Source organism: Cannabis sativa, chromosome 6, assembly GCF_029168945.1.
Source record: "Cannabis sativa cultivar Pink pepper isolate KNU-18-1 chromosome 6, ASM2916894v1, whole genome shotgun sequence".
NCBI classification, from domain to species: domain Eukaryota; kingdom Viridiplantae; phylum Streptophyta; class Magnoliopsida; order Rosales; family Cannabaceae; genus Cannabis; species Cannabis sativa.
In genome coordinates this window covers 73,957,657-73,978,628 of record NC_083606.1, presented here as the reverse complement: position 1 = coordinate 73,978,628, position 20,972 = coordinate 73,957,657, and the positions used below count along the sequence as shown (strand labels likewise).

The following is a 20,972-nucleotide window of genomic DNA, read 5'->3' as shown; positions in this document are numbered from 1 at the left end:
AATGTAGGGTCACAACACACCTCAAAAATAATAAAAATATGTATATATTAGATTAACAATAACACATTTAATAATTGTTGTGACTGACAAGTGATTGATGCTGTATATGATAGCTCTTTTCAGAGTATACCTTGGAACTCAAAGAAAGTTGTGTTCGTAGGTTGTACCCATTGGTCTCTAGTTGTATCTTCTTTATATGTTCTCATCAGAGAAATATGACATATATCCAATTGTTTTTTTCACTTTTCCAGTACCAAAGATTCGCCAAATCATCTTTAGATGATCTCTTAAATATTTATTATTTATCATAAAATCAATTTAAGGAATATATCTGAAAGTCTTAATTACTACCCGTTCAAATTGATGATTCTTAGCAGATTATTTCTATGTTATGAATTAGAAATTAAAAACAATGAACACAGAATTTACAAGCTTCCTCTGCATTGGAAACGCATTCCAACCGAGTAGTGCCTTGGGTTCCCTTGAACCGGGTACAGTAACTTTCACTAAACAATCAATTCAATTACAATAACCAGTTCTGATTCTTCAAATCAAACAATGTAATCTAAATTGACTTTTATACAAAGTTACCTAATGCTTGAACAACCTCAAGCTTTGAGATCTAAACACATTTAAATCTCAAACACAAGAAACACACAGCTGAACTACCTTCAGCAAAGAATCTGAACTCCCTTCAGATCAAGCAGATTTGAACTTCATCTTCAACCTCAGGAAGATCTCTCAAACTTCAATCTGCACAAACAAGAACAAAAACAGAAAATATGTTGCCCTAGCAGAGCGAGAATCAAGAAGAAGATTCTAATAGAAGAGAGTTAGTTAGTACAACGGTTCTGATCGAATTTATATACTAAAGATAATAAACCAGACTAACTAACCAACCAGCAAAGTACAGCTGGCACACCCTAACAAACTAGCAGAAAGCTGACATGGCACTAAAATGATATTAGTGAAAACAGATGCAACTAACTACAGAACAGATGTTAGAGACAACAAATACTGAACAAAAGCAATATCTAATTTGCCACACAAAACATGACACTTACAATATCTTTATAATAAGTCTCAGTATTAAGGTAAAAACCCATATATAATGTAATTTTTCCTATAAAATTTGTGCTCCAACCGAACTCTAAATCTCATTCTATTTTGATGTGAGTACTCTATAGTGTGCCACTGACTTCTGATTTCTTTCTCTATTTTTTCTTCTTAATAATTAAATAATGTATTTATGAAGAAAATATTTTTATTAGTATCTGAGACTTTTGTTAGGACTTTATTAGTATTATTTTTAGGTAGGTTTTTAAAATATTGGTGGAGTAAACCTCTACTTACACTGATATTGGACTTAATACAAGAACAGAAAAGTAAATACATGCAAATCCCTAATTTGGCCTTCAGCCTCTATAATCCCTAACAGAAATTAGTTAGAATGGATTAGATTAATCCACACCTAACTAATTTCTATAACTAATCTAACTAACAAATTCAGAAGCAAAAAACAGAACCCTAGATCTATATATACCTACATCAGATACACAACCAGGTACGGTTGAGTGTTCTCTTCAAGATCCAGAGGTTGAAAGCTTGAAGGAGAAGGAGTTGATGATCTCACATGCACAAGAAAACAACAGAGAGTTAGATATTGAGAGAGAGAGAGGGATTAAACACTAGATACTTGTATTAATATGAGATTACCAGTCTGAAAAATTACCAGGTGACTTGGAATCTCCATTGATGTACTTCTGATCAACAAAAATTAGTAGAATCGAGCTCTCAACTTTGAGGAGCAGCTCAAACGGAGACGTAGCCAATTTATTGGTGAACTTCGGGAAAATCTGGTGTATTCTAACCCTACTCTTTGTGATTTTGTGTGTGTGATTGTGTATAGATCAGATCATTCTAGATCTGATCTTGGTTTTGTGTTTGTGTTGGGATTTCTGGGTTTGCTATGGTTTGGGTTCGAGTTTCTCAGAGAGAAACTCTCTGCTAGGGTTTCGAATCTAAACCTAGGGCTGAGGGAAGTGATCGAGAAGTGTCTAGATTCTTTTAGTTTTGTTCAAAGCCAAAACGGAGTCGTTTTTTACTCTGCTGACTTTGAAAAGTCAGAGAGAAGGAAAGGTTGAAACTGACCTTGGTTAAATACTAATTACTTAATGTTGGTGTAGGGTAAAATTGGAAAAACTTACAAATTCCTACAATGGTATCAGAGCTTGGTTAAAGCTGGAAAATTCAACATTCAAGCTAATCAGGAAGGAAGAAAACTCAAGCAAGAAATCAAGAAACACAAACAAGAATTTCAAGAACTCAACCTGATCAAACTGAAATCTTTAACAGAGGATTTCTGGGACATTTCCAAATAATCTTTATAACTAAATTGCTTATTATTATTTATCTTTATTTGATCTTATCTAATTTCATTAATCATGAGCAATTTAAAAGTAGACATTGAAAAATTTGATGGTTCTTGTGATTACAAGATTTGGACGAGAAAGATTAAGTCACTCTTGGCTCAACAGAAACTGTTGAGAGTACTTAATGATCCTATAGAATGGCCAGAAGGGACTACCAAGATTCAACAAGAAGAATACTTGGAAACTGCAACTGGCATCATGATATTCAACTTATCAGATGCCATTATCAAATTAATAGACAAGGAAGAAACCCATGCCCAGATTTGGAAGAAACTAGAAGAACAGTTTCAACAAAAATCCCTAACCAACAAGATTTTCTTGAAGGAAAGGATCTTTGGTTTTAAGATGAGTTCATCCAAATCTCTTGATCAAAATTTGGATGAATTCTTAAGGATGCAATTGAACTTGCAAATTCTGGGGAAAATAAGGCTCTAAGTGATGAAAACCCGGCTATAATCATCCTAAATTCTCTACCTGAATCCTATAGGGAAGTTAAGACTGCTATTAAATATGGAAGGACATCTATAACCCTAGAAGAGGTGAATTCTGCACTAAAGTCTAAAGATTTAGAGATGAGAACAGAGAAAGGTGGGAACTCAAATGGTGAAGTGAATTTGAGTAGAGGCAGACCAGGTCCAAGAAAACCTTGGAACAACAGAGGCAGAAGCCAAGGCAGAGGTTCAAACAAACCAGGAGGACATCAAAGAGGCAAATCAAATTCAAACACAAGGAATCCTGATGAAACTAATGGTTGTTACAATTGTGGTAAACCTGGGCATTTTAAAAGAGATTGTTATTTCTTGAAAAGAAATAACAGGCAATAACCACATGGACAGGGAGATTCTAAACACTCAAACTCTAAGAATAAACCTGATATGCATGATGCAAATGTAATTGATGGATATGAAAGTGATGAAGTGTACCAAGTTGGACCATCCATCAAAGATGAATGGATCCTTGACTCTGGTTGCACTTTCCACATGACTAATAATAAAAATTTTATGTTTGATTTCAGGAAATCTAATGGTGGTAGAGTTATACTTGGAAACAACCAAACATGTGACATACAAGGATCTGGTTCTATTAGTTTCAAGATGTATGATGGCATGGTCAGGACACTAAGTGAAGTTAGATATGCTCCTAACCTGGCAAGGAACCTAATTTCACTAAGTGTTCTAGATGACCTAGGAATTGTAAGCAAGATAGAATCTGGTCAAATGAAAATAAGCAGAGGAGCCCTAACTATTATGAAAGGACACAAAGAAGGAGGCCTATACTATCTAAAGGGTACACCAGTGGTCCCATGTAATTACAGTACTGCACACAGCAACAGTGATGAATCAAATGCCATGACTTGGCACAGAAGGCTAGGGCATATCAGTGAGAAGGGCTTGCAACTAATGAGTGAACAGAAACTCCTAGGTAAGGACAAGCTTAGTAAACTTGATTTTTGTGAGTGTTGTGTGCTTAGAAAACATCATAGACTGAAATTTTCCACTGGCACACACAACACTAAGAAAATCCTAGAGTATGTTCACTCTGATCTGTGGGGACCAGAGAAAACAAGTACTCATGGAGGCTGTGTCTATTTTCTATCTATTGTTGATGATTTTTCAAGAAAAGTCTGGATTTTTTTTTAAACATAAAAATGAGGCTTTTTCTAAGTTTACACAGTGGAGAACACTTGTTGAAAATTTAACCAATGAAAAATTAAAAAATCTAAGGACTGACAATAGATTGGAATTTCGTAATGAGGAGTTTAACCATTATTGTAAAGAAAATGGCACACAGAGACACAGGACAGTTAGGATAACAACCCAACAGAATGGAGTTGCAGAGAGAATGAACAGAACTATTCTCAACAAAGTGAGATGCTTGCTGTTACAATCTGGGTTGTCACAAGGATTCCGGGGAGAAACAGCTTTAACAGCTGTTTATTTGATCTACAGAAGTCCATCCAGTGCAAATGGATTCAAAACTCTTGAAGAAAAATGGTCTGGTAAACCTCCTTATAATCTATCTAATCTTAGAGTATTTGGTTGTGCAGCATATGCACACCAAAATGTTGGGAAATTAGAACCTAGAGCTATGAAATGTGTTTTTCTAGGGTATCCTGAGGGAGTTAAAGGTTATAGGCTTTGGGTTTCGGAACAAAGAGGTTTCAAAACTATTAATAGCAGGGATGTAATATTTAGGGAAGATGTTTTTCCTTGTTTGCCTATTACATCTAACCCTAGTGCAGGTACAAAAGAGACTAACAATGCAGGTAGCAATACTGAGGACAGAACTGGATCTATTCAGGTGGAACAACACAGAGAACACACCTGATGGACAGAATCAGGAAGAGCAGGTTCAGGTGGAACCTGGGGACCAGGTTCAGGTGGAACCTGATGATGATAACACTGGCCTTATTGATAAAGGGACTCAAGAAGACTTGGGGGATTACCAATTGGTCAGGGACAAAGGCAGAAGGGTACCAAAGCCTAATCCTAAGTACAGTTTTAATATCTTGGATGAAGACATTGCATATGCCTTTATGAGTGAATTGGAAATGGTCAATAATGAACCTCAGTCTTATGAAGAGGCCATTAAAGGACCAAATTTCAGGAAATGGAAAGGAGCAATGGATGAAGAGATGGAATCTCTTAAGAAAAATAAAACTTGGATTGTGGTGCCTAAACCTAAAGATAAAAGCATTGTTGATTGCAAGTGGTTATTTAAAGAAAAAGAAGGCAGAACTAAGGATGAACATATAAGGTATAAGGCCAGGTTAGTGGCCAAAGGATTTACACAGAAGGAAGGTATTGATTTTAATGAAGTATTTGCACCTGTTGCAAAATACAAGACTATAAGGATTATGCTAAGTCTAGCTACTCAATACAACATGGAAATAGACCAGATGGATGTTACTACAGCCTTTCTACATGGAGAACTTGAAGAAGAGATCTACATGAGGCAACCTAAAGGTTATACAGAAAGGGGGAAGGAAAGCTATGTTTGCAAGCTAGTAAAGTCACTATATTGGTTGAAACAATCACCTAGACAATGGAACAAAAGGATTTGATGGATTTATGCTAAAATTGGGTTTCTCTAGGAGCTATTTATGATCACTGTGTGTACTATAAAGGGACTGATATTAATAAAGTCATATATCTACTTCTATATGTAGATGATATGCTTATAATCAGTAAAGAAAGAGCTAGAGTAAACACTATGAAGGGCTTACTCAAGACTGAGTTTGAAATGAAGGACCTAGGAGAAGCAACTAAGATACTAGGAATTACTATTAAAAGAAATAGAGCAGAAGGGACACTTACCCTAACTCAGGAAGACTACATTCACACGATAATTGAGAAATTCTCAATGAAAGGATCTAAAATTGCTAGCCAACCTATAACTACACAGTACACATTGTCTAAGAAACAATGTCCAGAAAGTAAGGCAGAAAATGAGGAAATGAGTAAGATACCCTATGCTAATGCCATTGGATCTGTTATGTACCTAATGGTAAGCACAAGACCTGACGTTGCTTATGCCATTAGTGTACTTAGCAGATTCATGACAAACCCTGGTAAGACACATTGGCTTGCTATGAAGTGGCTTCTAAGGTACTTAATTTGGACAAGTAAATTAGGACTCAAATACAAGCAACAACAAGGAAGAACAGCAATAGAATGCTTCAGTGATGCAGACTATGCTGGGGGACAGAGATAGTAGAAAATCTACTTCAGCCTATATACTACTAATGGGGGGAAATTGTGTGAGTTGGAAAGTGCAACTACAACCAGTTGTTGCATTGTCCACAACTGAATCAGAATACATTGCAACTACAGAAGCCATTAAGGAAAGTATTTGGGTGAAAGGAGTTCTAGAAGAACTTAAATTACTAGACTCAAAACCAGTGATTTACTCTGATAGCCAGAACCCTAGATCTATATATACCTGCATCAAATACACAACCAGGTACGGTTGAGTGTTCTCTTCAAGATCTAGAGGTTGAAAGCTTGAAGGAGGAGTTGATGATCTCACATGCACAAGAAAACAACAGAGAGTTAGATATTGAGAGAGAGAGAGAGGGGGATTAAACACTAGATACTTGTATTAATATGAGATTACCAATCTGAAAAATTACCTGTGACTTGGAATCTCCATTGATGTACTTCTGATCAACAAAAATTAGTGGAATCGAGCTCTCAACTTTGAGGAGCAGCTCAAACGGAGACGTAGCCAATTTATTGGTGAACTTCGGGAAAATCTGGTGTATTCTAACCTTACTCTTTGTGATTTTTTGTGTGTGATTGTGTATAGATCAGATCATTCTAGATCTGATCTTGGTTTTGTGTTTGTGTTGGGATTTCTGGGTTGGTTAGGGTTTGGGTTCGAGTTTCTCAGAGAGAAACTCTCTGCTAGGGTTTCGAATCTAAACCTAGGGTTGAGGGAAGTGATCAAGAAGTGTCTCGATTCTTTTGGTTTTGTTCAAAGCCAAAACGGAGTCGTTTTTGACTCTGCTGACTTTGAAAAGTCAGAGAGAAGGAAAGGTCGAAACTGACCTTGGTTAAATACTGATTACTTAATGTTGGTGTAGGGTAAAATTGGAAAAACTTAAAAATTCCTACAAATATTTTAATTATGTTCAAATGTATTTTGTGTAATTTTACACTTTTTGATTGTTAATGTTTTTAGGTTTAGTATTGAAGAAAAATGAAACAAATTAATTCGAGAAAAAATGTGCAAGAATAATTAATTAAATAAAATTTCACTACAAAAAATTTTACTTTTAGTCACAACAAAACTTGTTGAAGACCCATCTTAGCGGATGTTGCTTGGTTGCAAATGTTTAGTTCGGCTAAACTTTACAATCTTTGAGATATCGACATCCGATCATTTGCCCATCTTGCTTGAACTTTTTAGTACTACTGTTCAGCAACGGGTCACTCGTTTTCGCTTTGAAAATGCATGGCTACGGGAACCACTTTGTTACCAATTGATCAAAGATTGTTGGGATGGCAGTGGTGATGTTGAAGTGCAACAGAAGATTCAAAGGTGTGGACAGTGGCTGGTGGTTTGGGGAATTGAGTTTACGGATAATTCTAAAGAGAGAATTCAACAATGCAAAAATGAAGTGGAAAAGTAGAAGTTGGGGAGAGATGATACCTCGGTGGAAAATTATAAAATGGCAAGGAACAATTTGAATGAAGCTTATACCCAATGTGACGTTTTTTGGCATCAACGATCGAAGTAATTGTGGTTGCAAGAAGGTGATAACAACAGTAAATTTTTTCATGCTTTTGCAACTAATAGAAGACGTAATAACTTCATTTCAAAGCTCAAAGATTCGAATGGCAATTGCGTGGATTGGTCTTCGGGTTTGCCACAAATAATGGTCGATTACTTTTCTGCTCTTTTTGCTTCATCTAATGCGAACTGGAGAGAAGTTACAAGTAGTGTGCAAGCTCGTGTTACAGCAGAGCAAAATATGGAGTTGCTTCAGCCGGTCTCCGATGATGAAGTCCAAAAAGTATTGTTCCAAATGCATCTCGACAAGGCTCTGGGGCCTGATGGAATGACACCAGTGTTTTTCTAAAAATGCTGGTCGGTGGTTAATCAAGATGTCATACAACTGGGACATAATTTTTTTAGCTTTGGAAATCTTCCTGTGGGTTTAAATAATACTAATCTGGTTTTAATACCCAAGAAGAAACAACCTATTGATATGGGTGACTTAAGACCTATTGCGCTTTGTAATGTTCTTTATAAGATTGTTTCAAAAGTCATTGCTAATAGGCTTAAAGTGGTTATGCCTTCCATTATATCGGATACTCAAAGTGCGTTTCTTCAAGGTCGTCTAATATCCGATAATATTATGATCTCCTATGAAATAATACATCATTTGAAAATGAAAAAAAGGGGCCGTGATGGTATTCTGGCGCTCAAGCTAGACATAAGTAAGGCTTACGACCGTCTTGAATGGAAATATCTTCGGGCCATGCTCGAGAGGATGGGCTTTGATGGAAGATGGATCAATTTAGTTATGTCTTGTGTGGGTACCGTTTCTTACATGATTTCCCATGGGGGTAAGGAGTTAGGTCCTATTACTGCACAACGAGGCCTTCGTCAGGGTGATCCTCTATCATCGTATCTATTTATCCTCTGTGCTGAGGGGTTCTCAAGTCTGTTGCGTAGCTATGAATAAAGTGGTTTATTAACGGGATACAAAATTGCTAGAGGAGCACCAGTTTTTTCACGCATGCTTTTTGCAAATGATAGTTACATCTACTATAAAGCTACAGAGGAAGAAGCACATGTGAAAGAATTATTGTACACTTATGAGATGGCTTCGGGGCAAAAGATTAATTTCAACAAGTCATCTGTTTTCTACAGCCATAACACCAGCACTTATCATCGAGATACAATCTGTCAAATGCTTGATATATATGAGGCAGATGAGAATGGTACTTATTTGGGGCTCCCTTATTCGGTTGGTAGGAACAAGAACGCTATTCTTGGTTTTCTGAAGGACAAAATAAGAAAGAGAATTCAGGGCTGGGAATAAGGACGAATTTTATCTCAAGCAGGAAAGGAAGTGTTGCGCAATCGATTCCCAGCTATGCGATGAGTGTTTTTTTGTTACCTTTGGATACTTGCAAGGAGTTGGAGCGTCTTATGGCAAAATTTTGGTGGCAAACTGATTCTTTTCGGAAAGCAGGTGTTAGTTGGATGAGTTGGGACTGGTTGAGCCATCATAAACATGACGGAGGCCTTGGCTTCTGAAGCTTGTGGGATTTCAACTTAGCTCTTCTTGGAAAGCAATGTTGGCGTTTGCTAGTCAATGATCGCTCTTTGGTGAGTAAAGTTTTCAAAGCAAGATATTATGCTCATGGTTCCTTCTTTTCGACTGAGTTGGTAGATAACCCAAGCTTCATATGGAGGAGTATTTTTGAAGCTAAGGGGCTGTTACAAGCAAGTGTCACTTGAACCATTGGTACGAGTGATCAAATCTCAATATTAAGGGACCCTTGGCTTCCTCACCGCACCAATAGTTTTGTCTCTTAAACTCATCATGCTCTTCAAAACCAGTATGTTGGCAGCCTTTTTAAGACGGACAACCGTGCTTGGGACGAGGAGATTATTAGAGATCTCTTTAACGTTCGAGATTAGGAGCTGATTCTATCTATTCAACTAAGTACAACTGGTACAAATGACTGCTAGAGTTGGAAATATGAAAGCCTCAGACAGTACTCGGTCAAGAGTGCTTATAAATATTTACAAGAAATGAAAGGGGTTTGGCCTAATGATGGTGGTTCGAATTTTTGGAAAGAGCTGTGGAATCTGTAGGTTCCACTAAAAGTCAGTAATTTTCTATGGAGGGCAGCTTCGGATTCACTTCCTACTTGTTTTTAGCTGAAGCACAAGCATGTTCCTGTTAATTCTACATGTCCTTTGTGTAACGCTTTATATGAAACGATCTACCATGCTTTTGTGGGGTGTGATTTGCTCGTGTGTGATGGCATAGAACTATGGTTTCGTGGGCAGCACTTTGAACGACACTTTCTGCAATTGGTTACTGGTTTTGTTCAGCCGTGGTAGGCAGGAAGAGATGGAGGAAGTTGCGACTGTTAGCTAGTCAATTTGGCGTGCCCGTAATGACTTTGTTTGGCAACAAAGGAGCCGTACTGCTACAAATGTGGTTGCTTCAGTAAGAACTCTGCTTGATCAATACAAATTCGCTCAAAAAATAAAGGGTCTTTCTTTGTCTGCGTGAATTGATGGGGACCGTGTGCTTGAGCATTGGACTACACCTGCTATAAATAAGATCAAAGTTAATGTTGATGGCGCTTTGTTTGAGCGAGAAGGCCGGTTTTGTTTTGGTTGTGTGGCTCGAGATTCCAGCGGTAATTTGGTAGAAGCTTACATGATAGGAAAGGTGGGGCGGGTGCAACCTGAAATATCAAAGAAGCTTTAAGCTGGATTGACCGTCATTCGTGGGGACAAGTGATTTTGGAAACTGATAACTTAGTTTGTGTTCAAGCCGTGCAAAGCCAAAAATTTTTTTCATCCTCTTTTGGTCGTTTAGTTCATGATATTCGTACTCTTCTCTTATCCTTAAATATTGTTGAGTTGTGTTTTGTCAAACGATTTGCAAACAAGTTGGCTCATGTTTTAGCCAGGGATTCTTGTTTCTCTACAGGTCGTGTGCTTCAGTTGGAGAATTGTTCCAACGAAGTGCGTTCTATTGTTATTAACGATTCCTAGTTAATTAATAAAAGTTGCTAAGTTTTATTCAAAAAAAAAAAAATACTTGTGACTAAAAGTAAAAAAGTTGTGACTAATTATTAATTATCATTCCTATGTTGAGACCAAAAGGTCCGTGGCTAAATGTATTAGTCATAATAATTACAATTTGTTGTGACTAAATGTTGCTTTAGTCACAATACTTGTTGTGACTAAAAGTAAATTAGTGACAACTTGTGTCTAAATACTATATTTTAGTCACAAGTAGTTCTTTGTTGTGACCGAAAATCACATTTAGTCACAAAAAATTTATGTTGTGACTAAAAAACTGTCATTAAAAGTAACTGTTATTTGTAGTGTTTTGTCGCTAGCTAGAGCACCATGAAAAAAATTCAAGAAAGAAATCTAAAAAAATCTGGTGCAATTTGAGCTTCTAATGCTAAAGAATTAGAAAGTGTCCAATAGTACCTCTAACAATAAAGCTGACTCATCTTTCTTTATACTTAAACACCCAACATTTGTTATCATGGCACTTGTCTATGTTAACAATATTGTTGTTACATGCTCATGGCAAGTCAACACCTTCATCTCGAAACTCAACAAGACTTTCTTTCCAAAGGACTGGATGTATATTTGTCCCAGAGCAAATATATAGTTGAACTTCTCCAAAGAATAAAAATGGAAAATACCAAACCAAGTGTGACCCCAATTACAGCAAGAAAGCCTTTATCCATAATAGATGGAACACCACTTAGAGAACCAACTATCTACAGGAGTATCATAGGAGCACTCCAGTAAGTCACACTAGGCTTGACATATTATTTGCTTTCAATAAACTAATTCAATTCCTCAAACAACCTATTGATGTGCACTGGGGAGCAGCCAAAAGAATACTCAGGTACCTCAAAGGTACAATGCATCATGGGTTACATACACCTCCAAGCACTAATCTAACCTTGATTGGCTTTGATCACTACTACAAATATCAGAATTCGTGACTCTCCTGAAAACGATTTTTTTCGGGGACCGTCGTTAAAAAATTAAGTAACTATTTAAAACCGTCAGGAAAAATTTAGTATTCCCGACGGTTTAAAATCGTAGTAAACAAAATAGGCGATATTTTTCAATAAAATGCAATTTTTCAATGGACCCTTATAGGCAGTTTAAAACTGTCACCTATGTTAAAACCATCGCCTATAGTATAGGCGACTATAGGCGACGATTTTAAATTGTCGCCTATAAGGGTCCATTAAAAAATCGTCACCTACTTCTCGCCACATTTCCAACGTGCCCACCTACTTTTTTCGATTTCCCACATGCCTACCTATTTCTTCTCCATTTCCCACACCCTAAAACGAAAATCTTAACTCTCCAAAACCCCACCCACGCCTCCGCACCATTGCCCTCCTCTCTCGCCGTCTTCCTCCCTCTCTCAATCTCTCTTTCTTCTCGTGTCTCTTGTCCATCGATCTCCACGCACCCCTCCTCCCGTCGGTCTGCCTCTACTCTCCGTCGCATAGGTCAGACCACCACCACCTCCCGTCCGTCTCCCTCTCTCTCTTTCTCTCTCTCCAAGCTTGGTATAAATACATTTATTTATTTATTTATTTACTATATATATTTATTTTGTTATTTAATAAATTTAATGTATCTTAAAGTTGTTATTGTAACAAAATTAATTAGTTGTTTTATTTTAGTTTAAGTAAAATTATAAAACATGCAGGAAAAAAATGGGGGAAAATACAGATTTAAAATCGTCGCCTATAATAGGGTATAGGCGACGGTTTTAAATCGTGCCCTATACTATAGGTGACGACACATATAGTATAGGGCACAGTTATAAACTGTCGCCTATACCCAGTTATAGGCGACGATTTTAAACCGTCGAGAAATCTACATTAGCGACAGTTTTGAACCGTCGCCAATTCTACCTATTTTACAATAGTTGTATAGGCGACGGTTATAGAATCTGACGGGAATACTTTAAACGATTGTTTAAAAAGTCGAGAAAATCCATTTTTGTAGTAGTGGATGCTGATTGGACCTGCTGCCCAGATGAAAGAAAGTCAGTTGCAGACTATTGTGTATTTTTAAGTGATGCTTTGATCTCTTGGTCGTCAAAGAAATAATTAATTGTTGCTAGAAGCATCACTGAGTCTGAATATGAAGCACTTGTTCAATTGGTAGCAGAAATTTCATGACTACAAGAACTGCTGAATGAACTCAAAATCAAGTGTTCCTCTATACCTATCATCTGGTTTACTATGCTTGAACAAAGCACATCGAACATAATGTTCACTTTGTGAGAAACAAAGTTCTGGAGAAGAAATTGGAAATCAAATTATGATCAGATAGTTGACAACTTGACTAAAGGTCTCACCTCAACTCGGTTTCAAGTCCTCATCAACAAACTCAATGTGATTCAATTACCTTATCGTTTGAGGGGTGGTATTAGAGAAATTGAATCCAACCCCTAGTCGACAGAGATGAGTGAGCTGACTAAAGAGTGTAGCAATACCGAATGAGGGAATTCCAAGATTGATTGTGCAATGATTACCTTTTCCAACAAACTTTCCATTATGAATATTTTTTTGGGTATTATATCAACACGTGTACTACTTTTATTGGCCCATATTTTCATTCTGTATTTTGCCTTTCTCCTATTTAATGAAATGCTACTACACTCACTCGTTGGAGCTAGCTTAGTTTTCCAAACATTAATTTATTCCTTAATTTCTCCTCTCCAAAAGAATTGAAACGTTACTATATATTTTTTACATTTCAATACTAATTCTTACGTTTGTTGGTATCCATTAATATATATAAAACAATTTCATGGTGGTATATATATATGAGCATTGCTATTGGGCACCAGTGGTACCTAGCACCTTCTAGATGTGTCGACTTGCAATTGGTTAGCGATACTCCATAAAAATTATTATATTAAACTATATGGGACCCGATACTTAATTGCACCAATAGCGATATTGACACGTAGAAGGGTGCTAGGCACCAGTGGTGCCCTTTAGCATTTCTCTATATATATCTGTCAAACCAACCCAAAGGTCAAAAACAAATGATCAAACACAAGAAGGGTCCCCGGCCTTGCATTATTTCAAGAAAGAGCCAATATCATTTATTACCTTATTTATATTTTTCCTATATATGTGGCTGGTAATATATAGAAACTTTTTGTTTTACTTCCTATTTAATTTAGTTTAATCAATGGGATACCTCTCCTCTCGGCCATTGAAGACCGACTGGTTTGGAAGCTTGAGACCTCAGGTATTTTTTCTGTAAAAAGTGCATACAATTTATTGCAAACAGCTCAAGGGAGATGGAATGACAACCCCGATACAGCAGCAAAATTCTGGGCTGCGTTCTGGCGTCTAAAACTGCCCCCTAAAATAAAAAATCTGGTGTGGTGTGCTTGTAAAAACTGTCTCCCTACCCTTTGTCAGCTCCAAACAAAAAGAGTAAATGTTTACTCTGCCTGTCCAGTTTGCCGTGGGGCTGAGGAAACTATAGTCCATGCACTTGTTACTTGTCCAAAGGTTCAAGTTGTATGGAACCGTGTGGGCATTGGCACTGGAACTCCTGGGTCAGTCGGCAACATCATAAGTGATGATATTGATAATTTCTTTGATTGGTTTGTGAAGATTTTCAATGAGGAAAATATGGCCAACAAATTATTAATGTCTGCTTTATGTTGGGCTATTTGGGATGGAAGAAATGAGATGGTATGGCGTAAGAAAGAAACTTCAGTAGAAAGCATAGTAATGTCGGCAAAAGGTTATCTTGATCACTGGACAAGTGCTCAAAATTCTCTCATTGAGACATCATGGACTGGTTTACAGTCGGGTGATGGGGCAGAGCTTTGGTGTCCTCCCATGGAAAATAGTATCAAGATCAATGTGGACGCTGCTATGTTTAGTGAAGCAAATTCTTATGGCATTGGTTTAGTGGCAAGAGATAGACACAGCCCTTTATTGGAAGCTCGTACAGAATGCTTTATTGGTAGAGTTAATCCTGAAGTTGCTGAGGCTATCAGTGTGAGAGAAGCTTTAAGTTGGATCAAAAATCGTAACTGGCCAAGAGTTGTTGTGGAAATTGACTGCTTAACAGTGGTTCAGGCTCTACGCAGCTCTATCCATATGGTTTCTTTATTTGGTCAAATTATCAATGAATGTAAACAACTCATGTTAGAGTTGGGTCATGTTAGTGTTTATTTTATTAAACGATCAGCAAATGTTGTAGCTCATAACTTCGCAAGGGCTTCTCATTTATATTCTGGTTGTATCTTTGGTTTGGAGGATGTTCCAACCAATTTGTTACCTTGTTTGGTAACGGAGTTTGATGGTTAATAAAATTTAACTTTCCATTCAAAAAAAAAAAAAAAGAACAAATTTAAATTAATAAATAGCAAGTAAACAAACAAATAGTTTTTTATAAGGGACCAAACAAACAAAATTTAGTTTCATAGTTTATTTATAATTCAATAGAAAGTAATCAATTTAGTTTGCCCCCATTTACTTGGGTTGTGTTTTGTAATATTTTTATAATAGATTTTTTTATGTAACAAAAAAAAGTGAAAATATATTTTGAAAATATGTTCTAGTAATTTTTTTTACTTTTTAGTTTTTTAATTTAGAATAAAAATTTTAAAAATAAAAAAAATCACTTTTAAAAAATTAATTTTTTTTTTTCTTAAAATATTTTTTGAGCCTGACTTGGACCTTGGGATCGGATCCCTGCCCCTGACCCAGCAGACCCGATCCCCAGACCATAGAACCAACTCAAACATGGATTCGAACCTGAATATAGACCTGGACCCGGACCTAAACTCGAACCCCAGACCCGGACCTAGGCTCGAAACCCAAACACAATCCCGGACCTTGGCCTTGGACCCTATCCCCCACCCTGGCCCTCACCCGGACACCCACCAGAATCGATCGTAGCCTTCCTCATGAACAAATAGGTACCCCTTGATCAATCTCGTGTAAATTAAGCCTCTCTAAAATTTCATACCCAATAAAAGATCAGATTCAAACTAACGTTCCTCCAACAAAGGTTCAATAACCTATATAACTGGTGGATCCCTTTGCATATATAGGCTATCATTTTCTTTTCATGATAAGATTAATAAAACAATTTCATTGTGGTAAATGTTAAACCAACCCAAAGGTCAAAAACAAATGATCAAACACAAGAAGGGTCCCCGGCCTTGCATTATTTCAAGAAAGAGCCAATATCATTTATTACCTTATTCAAATTTTTCCTATATATATGTGGCTGGTAATATATAGAACAAACTAAATTAAATATATAGCAAGTAAACAAACAAACAATTTTTTTTGTTTCTTTTTAAGGGGAACAAACAAACAAAATTATAATATTATAGAATGATCATAACTTAATAGCTAAGTAATTTTTTTTATGTAAGCTAGAAATTTTATTACAAACCAAATAATTAACAAGAACAAGTGATCCAATCCTATCCACTTACTTTTCCTCTTATTAGTACAGAAGCAATCTTTATTTATCTTAGTTTGCCCCTTATTTATTAAGTGCCTTGCGTAATACTTTTTTAATATTTTTTTTAATAAAAAAGTGAAACTATATTCTAAAAACACCTTCTATAAAATATTTTCACTTTTTAATTTTTTAATTAAAAATTAAAATTTTGAAATTTTTAAAAATAAATTTGTCTTTTCTCAATTTTGGACAAAAAACTCTGTTTTAATAAAAGGAGGTCGCAATTTTAGAAGAGAAAGACAGAAAGAAACCCTAGAAAATGGAGAAGAAGAAGCTTAGAGCGAGCGAGGGTGATCCATGACAATCCGCTACTTATTGACACGACATAGCACAATAATTATGTGTTTAAGCACGACTAACATGAATGACACAACACATAAATGTAAATAAAGTACTGAAAGGCACAACACGAAACAAGTCTAAAAAGCACAACACGATACATTAAATAACTCTATAACTTAATATTAATAATAATAACAAAGATATGCATTTGTCAATTAAAAATGAGATAAAACTGTAATAATGGGTCAAAAATAAACAAAGTATATATTATAATAATTACTTTGTGGGACCCACTTGGAATAATATCTTTTTCAAAAAAAAAAAATCTTCTTCTTCCAATCTGCCCAACATGCCCCATCTCTCTCTTTCTCTCTTCTTCTTCTTCTTCTTCTTCTTTCCTACTCACTTAAACCCACCATCGCCAACATTGACCAAGCTTCGATCGCTGCCCTCCAGTCACCGTTTGACCACTATTTGAAATCAGCGTCACGAGAAGAACATCCCCTACTAAGTCATTTTGCTCAACTAATTACTTTTTCCCGGTGAGATTTGAGTATCTCCGACCCTTTAGAAGCATTTTCTGATAATTTTGGTGCTTGTTTGGGCTAATGAATTGTACATTTGTGATCTACTCATCAAGAGAGTCATTTTGATATATACTACCCCTATTTTTGGTAACATTTTTCGTTACACCGACTTCTACCGCCACCGATAGTTAATATGCACCGTTTATAAGGTGAGATTTTAGAACTTTAAATTTTAAACATGGTCATGCTGTATATTGTTGGACTCGGATTGAAGTGTGCATATTACAATGATTATTTATTTGGTTGGAGAATGCATGCCAAAGTAACTTTTAGAGTGACTAAGCTATCTTAACTTAAGAATTAGAGGCTTAAGAGCGTCTCTTTTGGAGGAAGCTTTACGATTGTTAGGAGGTGGGGAGTCAATTTGATTATTGGACTTGATTTTATATGTGTTAAATGACATTAGATATATCCAAATATTTATGATTTATAAAATATTTTAAAAATTTGAAAACTTAGTCTGCATATTTTTTTGAACTGTTTTGACACTAAGTGGCAAATATATTTTTGTACAATTATTTATGTAGATTATGATTTTTAAATTTATTCAAATTACAATTGTTATGCTGTCAGATTTTTTAAATAAAAATGGGATATGTTCTTTTGTCATTCTTGTTTGCTTGCTTTCAGTTATATTGATTTCTGATGAGAGTCATGTTGATCATGATTTTGTGTATATTATTGTTTCACAACCTAGTCTCTGTATCACAATAGGTAGAATAAGTGTGCACTCACGTGTAGGTAAAAGGCTTATAATCTGTACAGAGAGTGACTTGACTGAGCCCCGATAATATAGTGGTTATCAGGTGGGACTACCCAATTTAAGATGTCATTTTCTATGATTGGTATTGAGAACTAGGGATCTAGTGGACAATGTGATATGCATGGTAGCAGATTTTTTAAAATAAAAAGGGAATATATTCTTTTGTCATTCTTGTTTGCCTGCTTTTGGTTATATTTATTTCTGGTGAGAGTCATGTTGATCATGATTTTGTGCATATTATTGTTTCATGACCTAGTCTCTGTATCATCATGGGTAGAACAGGTGTGCACTCACCTATAGGTGATAGACTTAGAATCTGTCAGAAGTGACTTGACTTTGAGCCCCGATAATATGGTGGTTATCAGGTTGGACTACCCAGTTTAAGATGTCATTTTTTATGATTGGTATTGAGAGCAAGGGATCTAGTGGACAGTGTGATATGCATGGGTAGCTTATCTCTTGTGATTATTTGTAGTCTCTCTACTTTATTTATCCATGAGATGATGAGATATTTTATTTCTAAAGTGTTAAACATGCAGAGATTTTTATTAAACTACTAGTCATTTGATAATAATTTTCTTTCTACTGGGTTTTATAAGCTCACCCCCTATATTTTCCTTTCAAAAACTCAGTTGGATACCTGTGGATGTGGAAAAGTCGTTGATGGAGAACGACGAGATTAGCTTAGTACTACCTTAATTATAAATTAACTCTTCTTTAAAGATTAGATATGTATCTGATTATTAACAGATGGTTTGTGTCAGTTATATAAACATGACCAGTTTGGGATGAGGAATATAATAGATGATATAAGTATTATCTTGGTATTTTCCAACTTATTAATTCTAACTATTTAGTGACTATATAATTGTGAGAATATTATAGTTGTATATATATCCTAACAAGTGATCTTATCTTATTACAATTATTTTTTATTTATTATAAGAGTTACTCCATTATTTTAATCACATCTTATGTAATTTTAAAATATATATTAAGGGATCATTTGTAAGTCTTATTTTTCTGAAAGGGTTAAAGTGTGATATTTGACCACCTATATTATAGATATTACATAATTAGGGCTCTAGTCCTGACAAAAATAATAATAAATTTTAAATATAACTTAGAATATCATAATTTTATAATTAGATTTAATTATTAAAAAATATAAAATTAAAACTATATATTAAATTATTTGTAAAGTATATCATAAAAATTTAAATATTTAACTAAATTTTTAAATTATAAAATTCTAATAATTTTTAATATTATCAGTAATATATTATTCAAAAGGTATATAAATGTAATTGAATATGAAAAATAAATATAGTTTCCTAATTGTGTTATTACTTTTAAAAATAAATTACAAGCCTTAATATAAAAAATGAATTGGCCTGTTTAAAAAAAATGGACTAACACGAGTCAAAAACGACATAAAAAAATATCAAGCCTACGAGTCGTACATTGGGCCTATCCTTTAAAAATATTAGCACGGCACGCTACGATTCATATTTTAAAAAAGCATGGTATAATATAGGTTGGGTTAGCACGACACACAGATTTACAATATTAAATCCGTTAAGCAACCACTCAGAAATAATATATTGTTTTTAACTTATTTAATACATGGTCCAATAAAATATATAAAAAAGTATGACTATATGTATTTTTACCACTATTTCTTAAATTAAATTTATTATATATATTGGAAGTTAAATTAATATGTATTTACGTTTATTAGCCTCCACCCAAGTATTATCCACAATTATAAAAGAGATAAACATTAATATTTAAATCACACTCAAAACAAAGATAATGAATATATGGGATTCATGCCATCAATAAAAACAAAATTAAAATAAAATATAGGAATGAGACAGGTAATTTTGTACTTTTTGACACAAAAGCACAAATAAATTAGTCTAAAGGTAGGATATATAATAATATAAAAAATGAACATTTGGACATTTTTAATTTTAAATAAAATTTAATTTTATCTATTGTATAGACTAAAATATGATCTGGGTTAAAATAAGTATTTGTTAGTAAATATTTAAATTTTAATATTAATGTATATTTTAATGTAATTATTTAAAATTTATTATTCGTGTTATTAATTGTTCTAAACATATTTGAATCATTATTTAAGATTTCAATTTTACTTTTTATATATGAATACATGTAAACATTAATATCATATATTTAAAATGAATAAAATATATTAAAATTTGAAAAAAGTAAAATGAAAAAGTTTCAGGCAAAATAAAAAACCTATATTTTAATGTTATATTTTGAAGGATAAAATAGATAAGGTGATAAGAGTACTACCATATTACTCTACTTTTTTTAGCCTATAAATATATAACATGTAATACTATGGTTCTCATCAAAAATCAGAGCAAAACAATCTTACAAAAAAAAAAAAAAAGTGTCCTTGGCAACACACATCTTCTTGGTTTTTTTTTCATCATGTCGACGCCAGTCATGCTTTGTCAAGGCTATTCGAGCACCACCGGGAAAAGTTTGTCGACGGTAGTGACGGGAACAGGGAAGTTCGACGGCAGCAAACAAGAAGTTATCTACACAATTTGCAAGGGCGAGAGTTCAGTAATGAAGATGATCAATGTCAAGCAATCGTTCAACTTGAAGATCAAGGATGATTTGGGATCAATTCATGAAAAGATGAATTTTATAAGTAAGTTGAATATGAGTGAAAAAGACTTGGCAATCGTTGTACACGCTCGAAGAATCAAAACAAAGTACATTACAAGTGCTCGATTCCTAAGCAATATCTACATTGAAGATATGTGTAACTTCTTTCTCGAATATGGTGACACTTACATTTCGTCGATAAGCACCGGAGGGGAATACATTGGAGTGTACAAATTCCACACAGAAACCGAAAAGAGTCGTACCGATTTAGAAGCGGAGCTAAGGGGACAAGGAATATTGCAATTCGGGACAATTGATGCTGATTTTCATTTGAAACTTAAACAGGCTGTCACGAATACTCAGACACAAGTTTCGTTTTTTCAAACGATGTTAGGGTTGGATGATGTTCAATTGCCTGATCCAGAAGATATGGTTAATTTTGCGCGCAAATTTCCAAGCCACGCGTTTATTAATAAATCAACAGTTCTT

General features: G+C 34.9%; 1 protein-coding gene across 1 annotated transcript; it reads left to right on the top strand.

Moving 5' to 3' along the window:
- The first annotated feature begins 13,889 nt into the window (after positions 1-13,889).
- On the top strand, positions 13,890-15,028 carry LOC115695571 (uncharacterized). The gene is made up of 2 exons (XM_030622627.2): positions 13,890-13,949; positions 14,126-15,028. The coding sequence occupies exons 1-2, from the start codon at positions 13,890-13,892 to the stop codon at positions 15,026-15,028; spliced, it is 963 nt and encodes a 320-aa protein (XP_030478487.2).
- Positions 15,029-20,972: the final 5,944 nt, after the last annotated feature.

What these genes read in the sequence shown, in the direction of transcription:
- LOC115695571 (XM_030622627.2), top strand. Translation starts at nt 13,890, where the DNA reads ATGGGATACCTCTCCTCTCGGCCATTGAAGACCGACTGGTTTGGAAGC. An exon ending in TTGGAAGCTTGAGACCTCAG is followed by an intron (nt 13,950 to 14,125) that starts GTATTTTTTCTG and finishes ACCCTTTGTCAG; the next exon opens with CTCCAAACAAAAAGAGTAAA.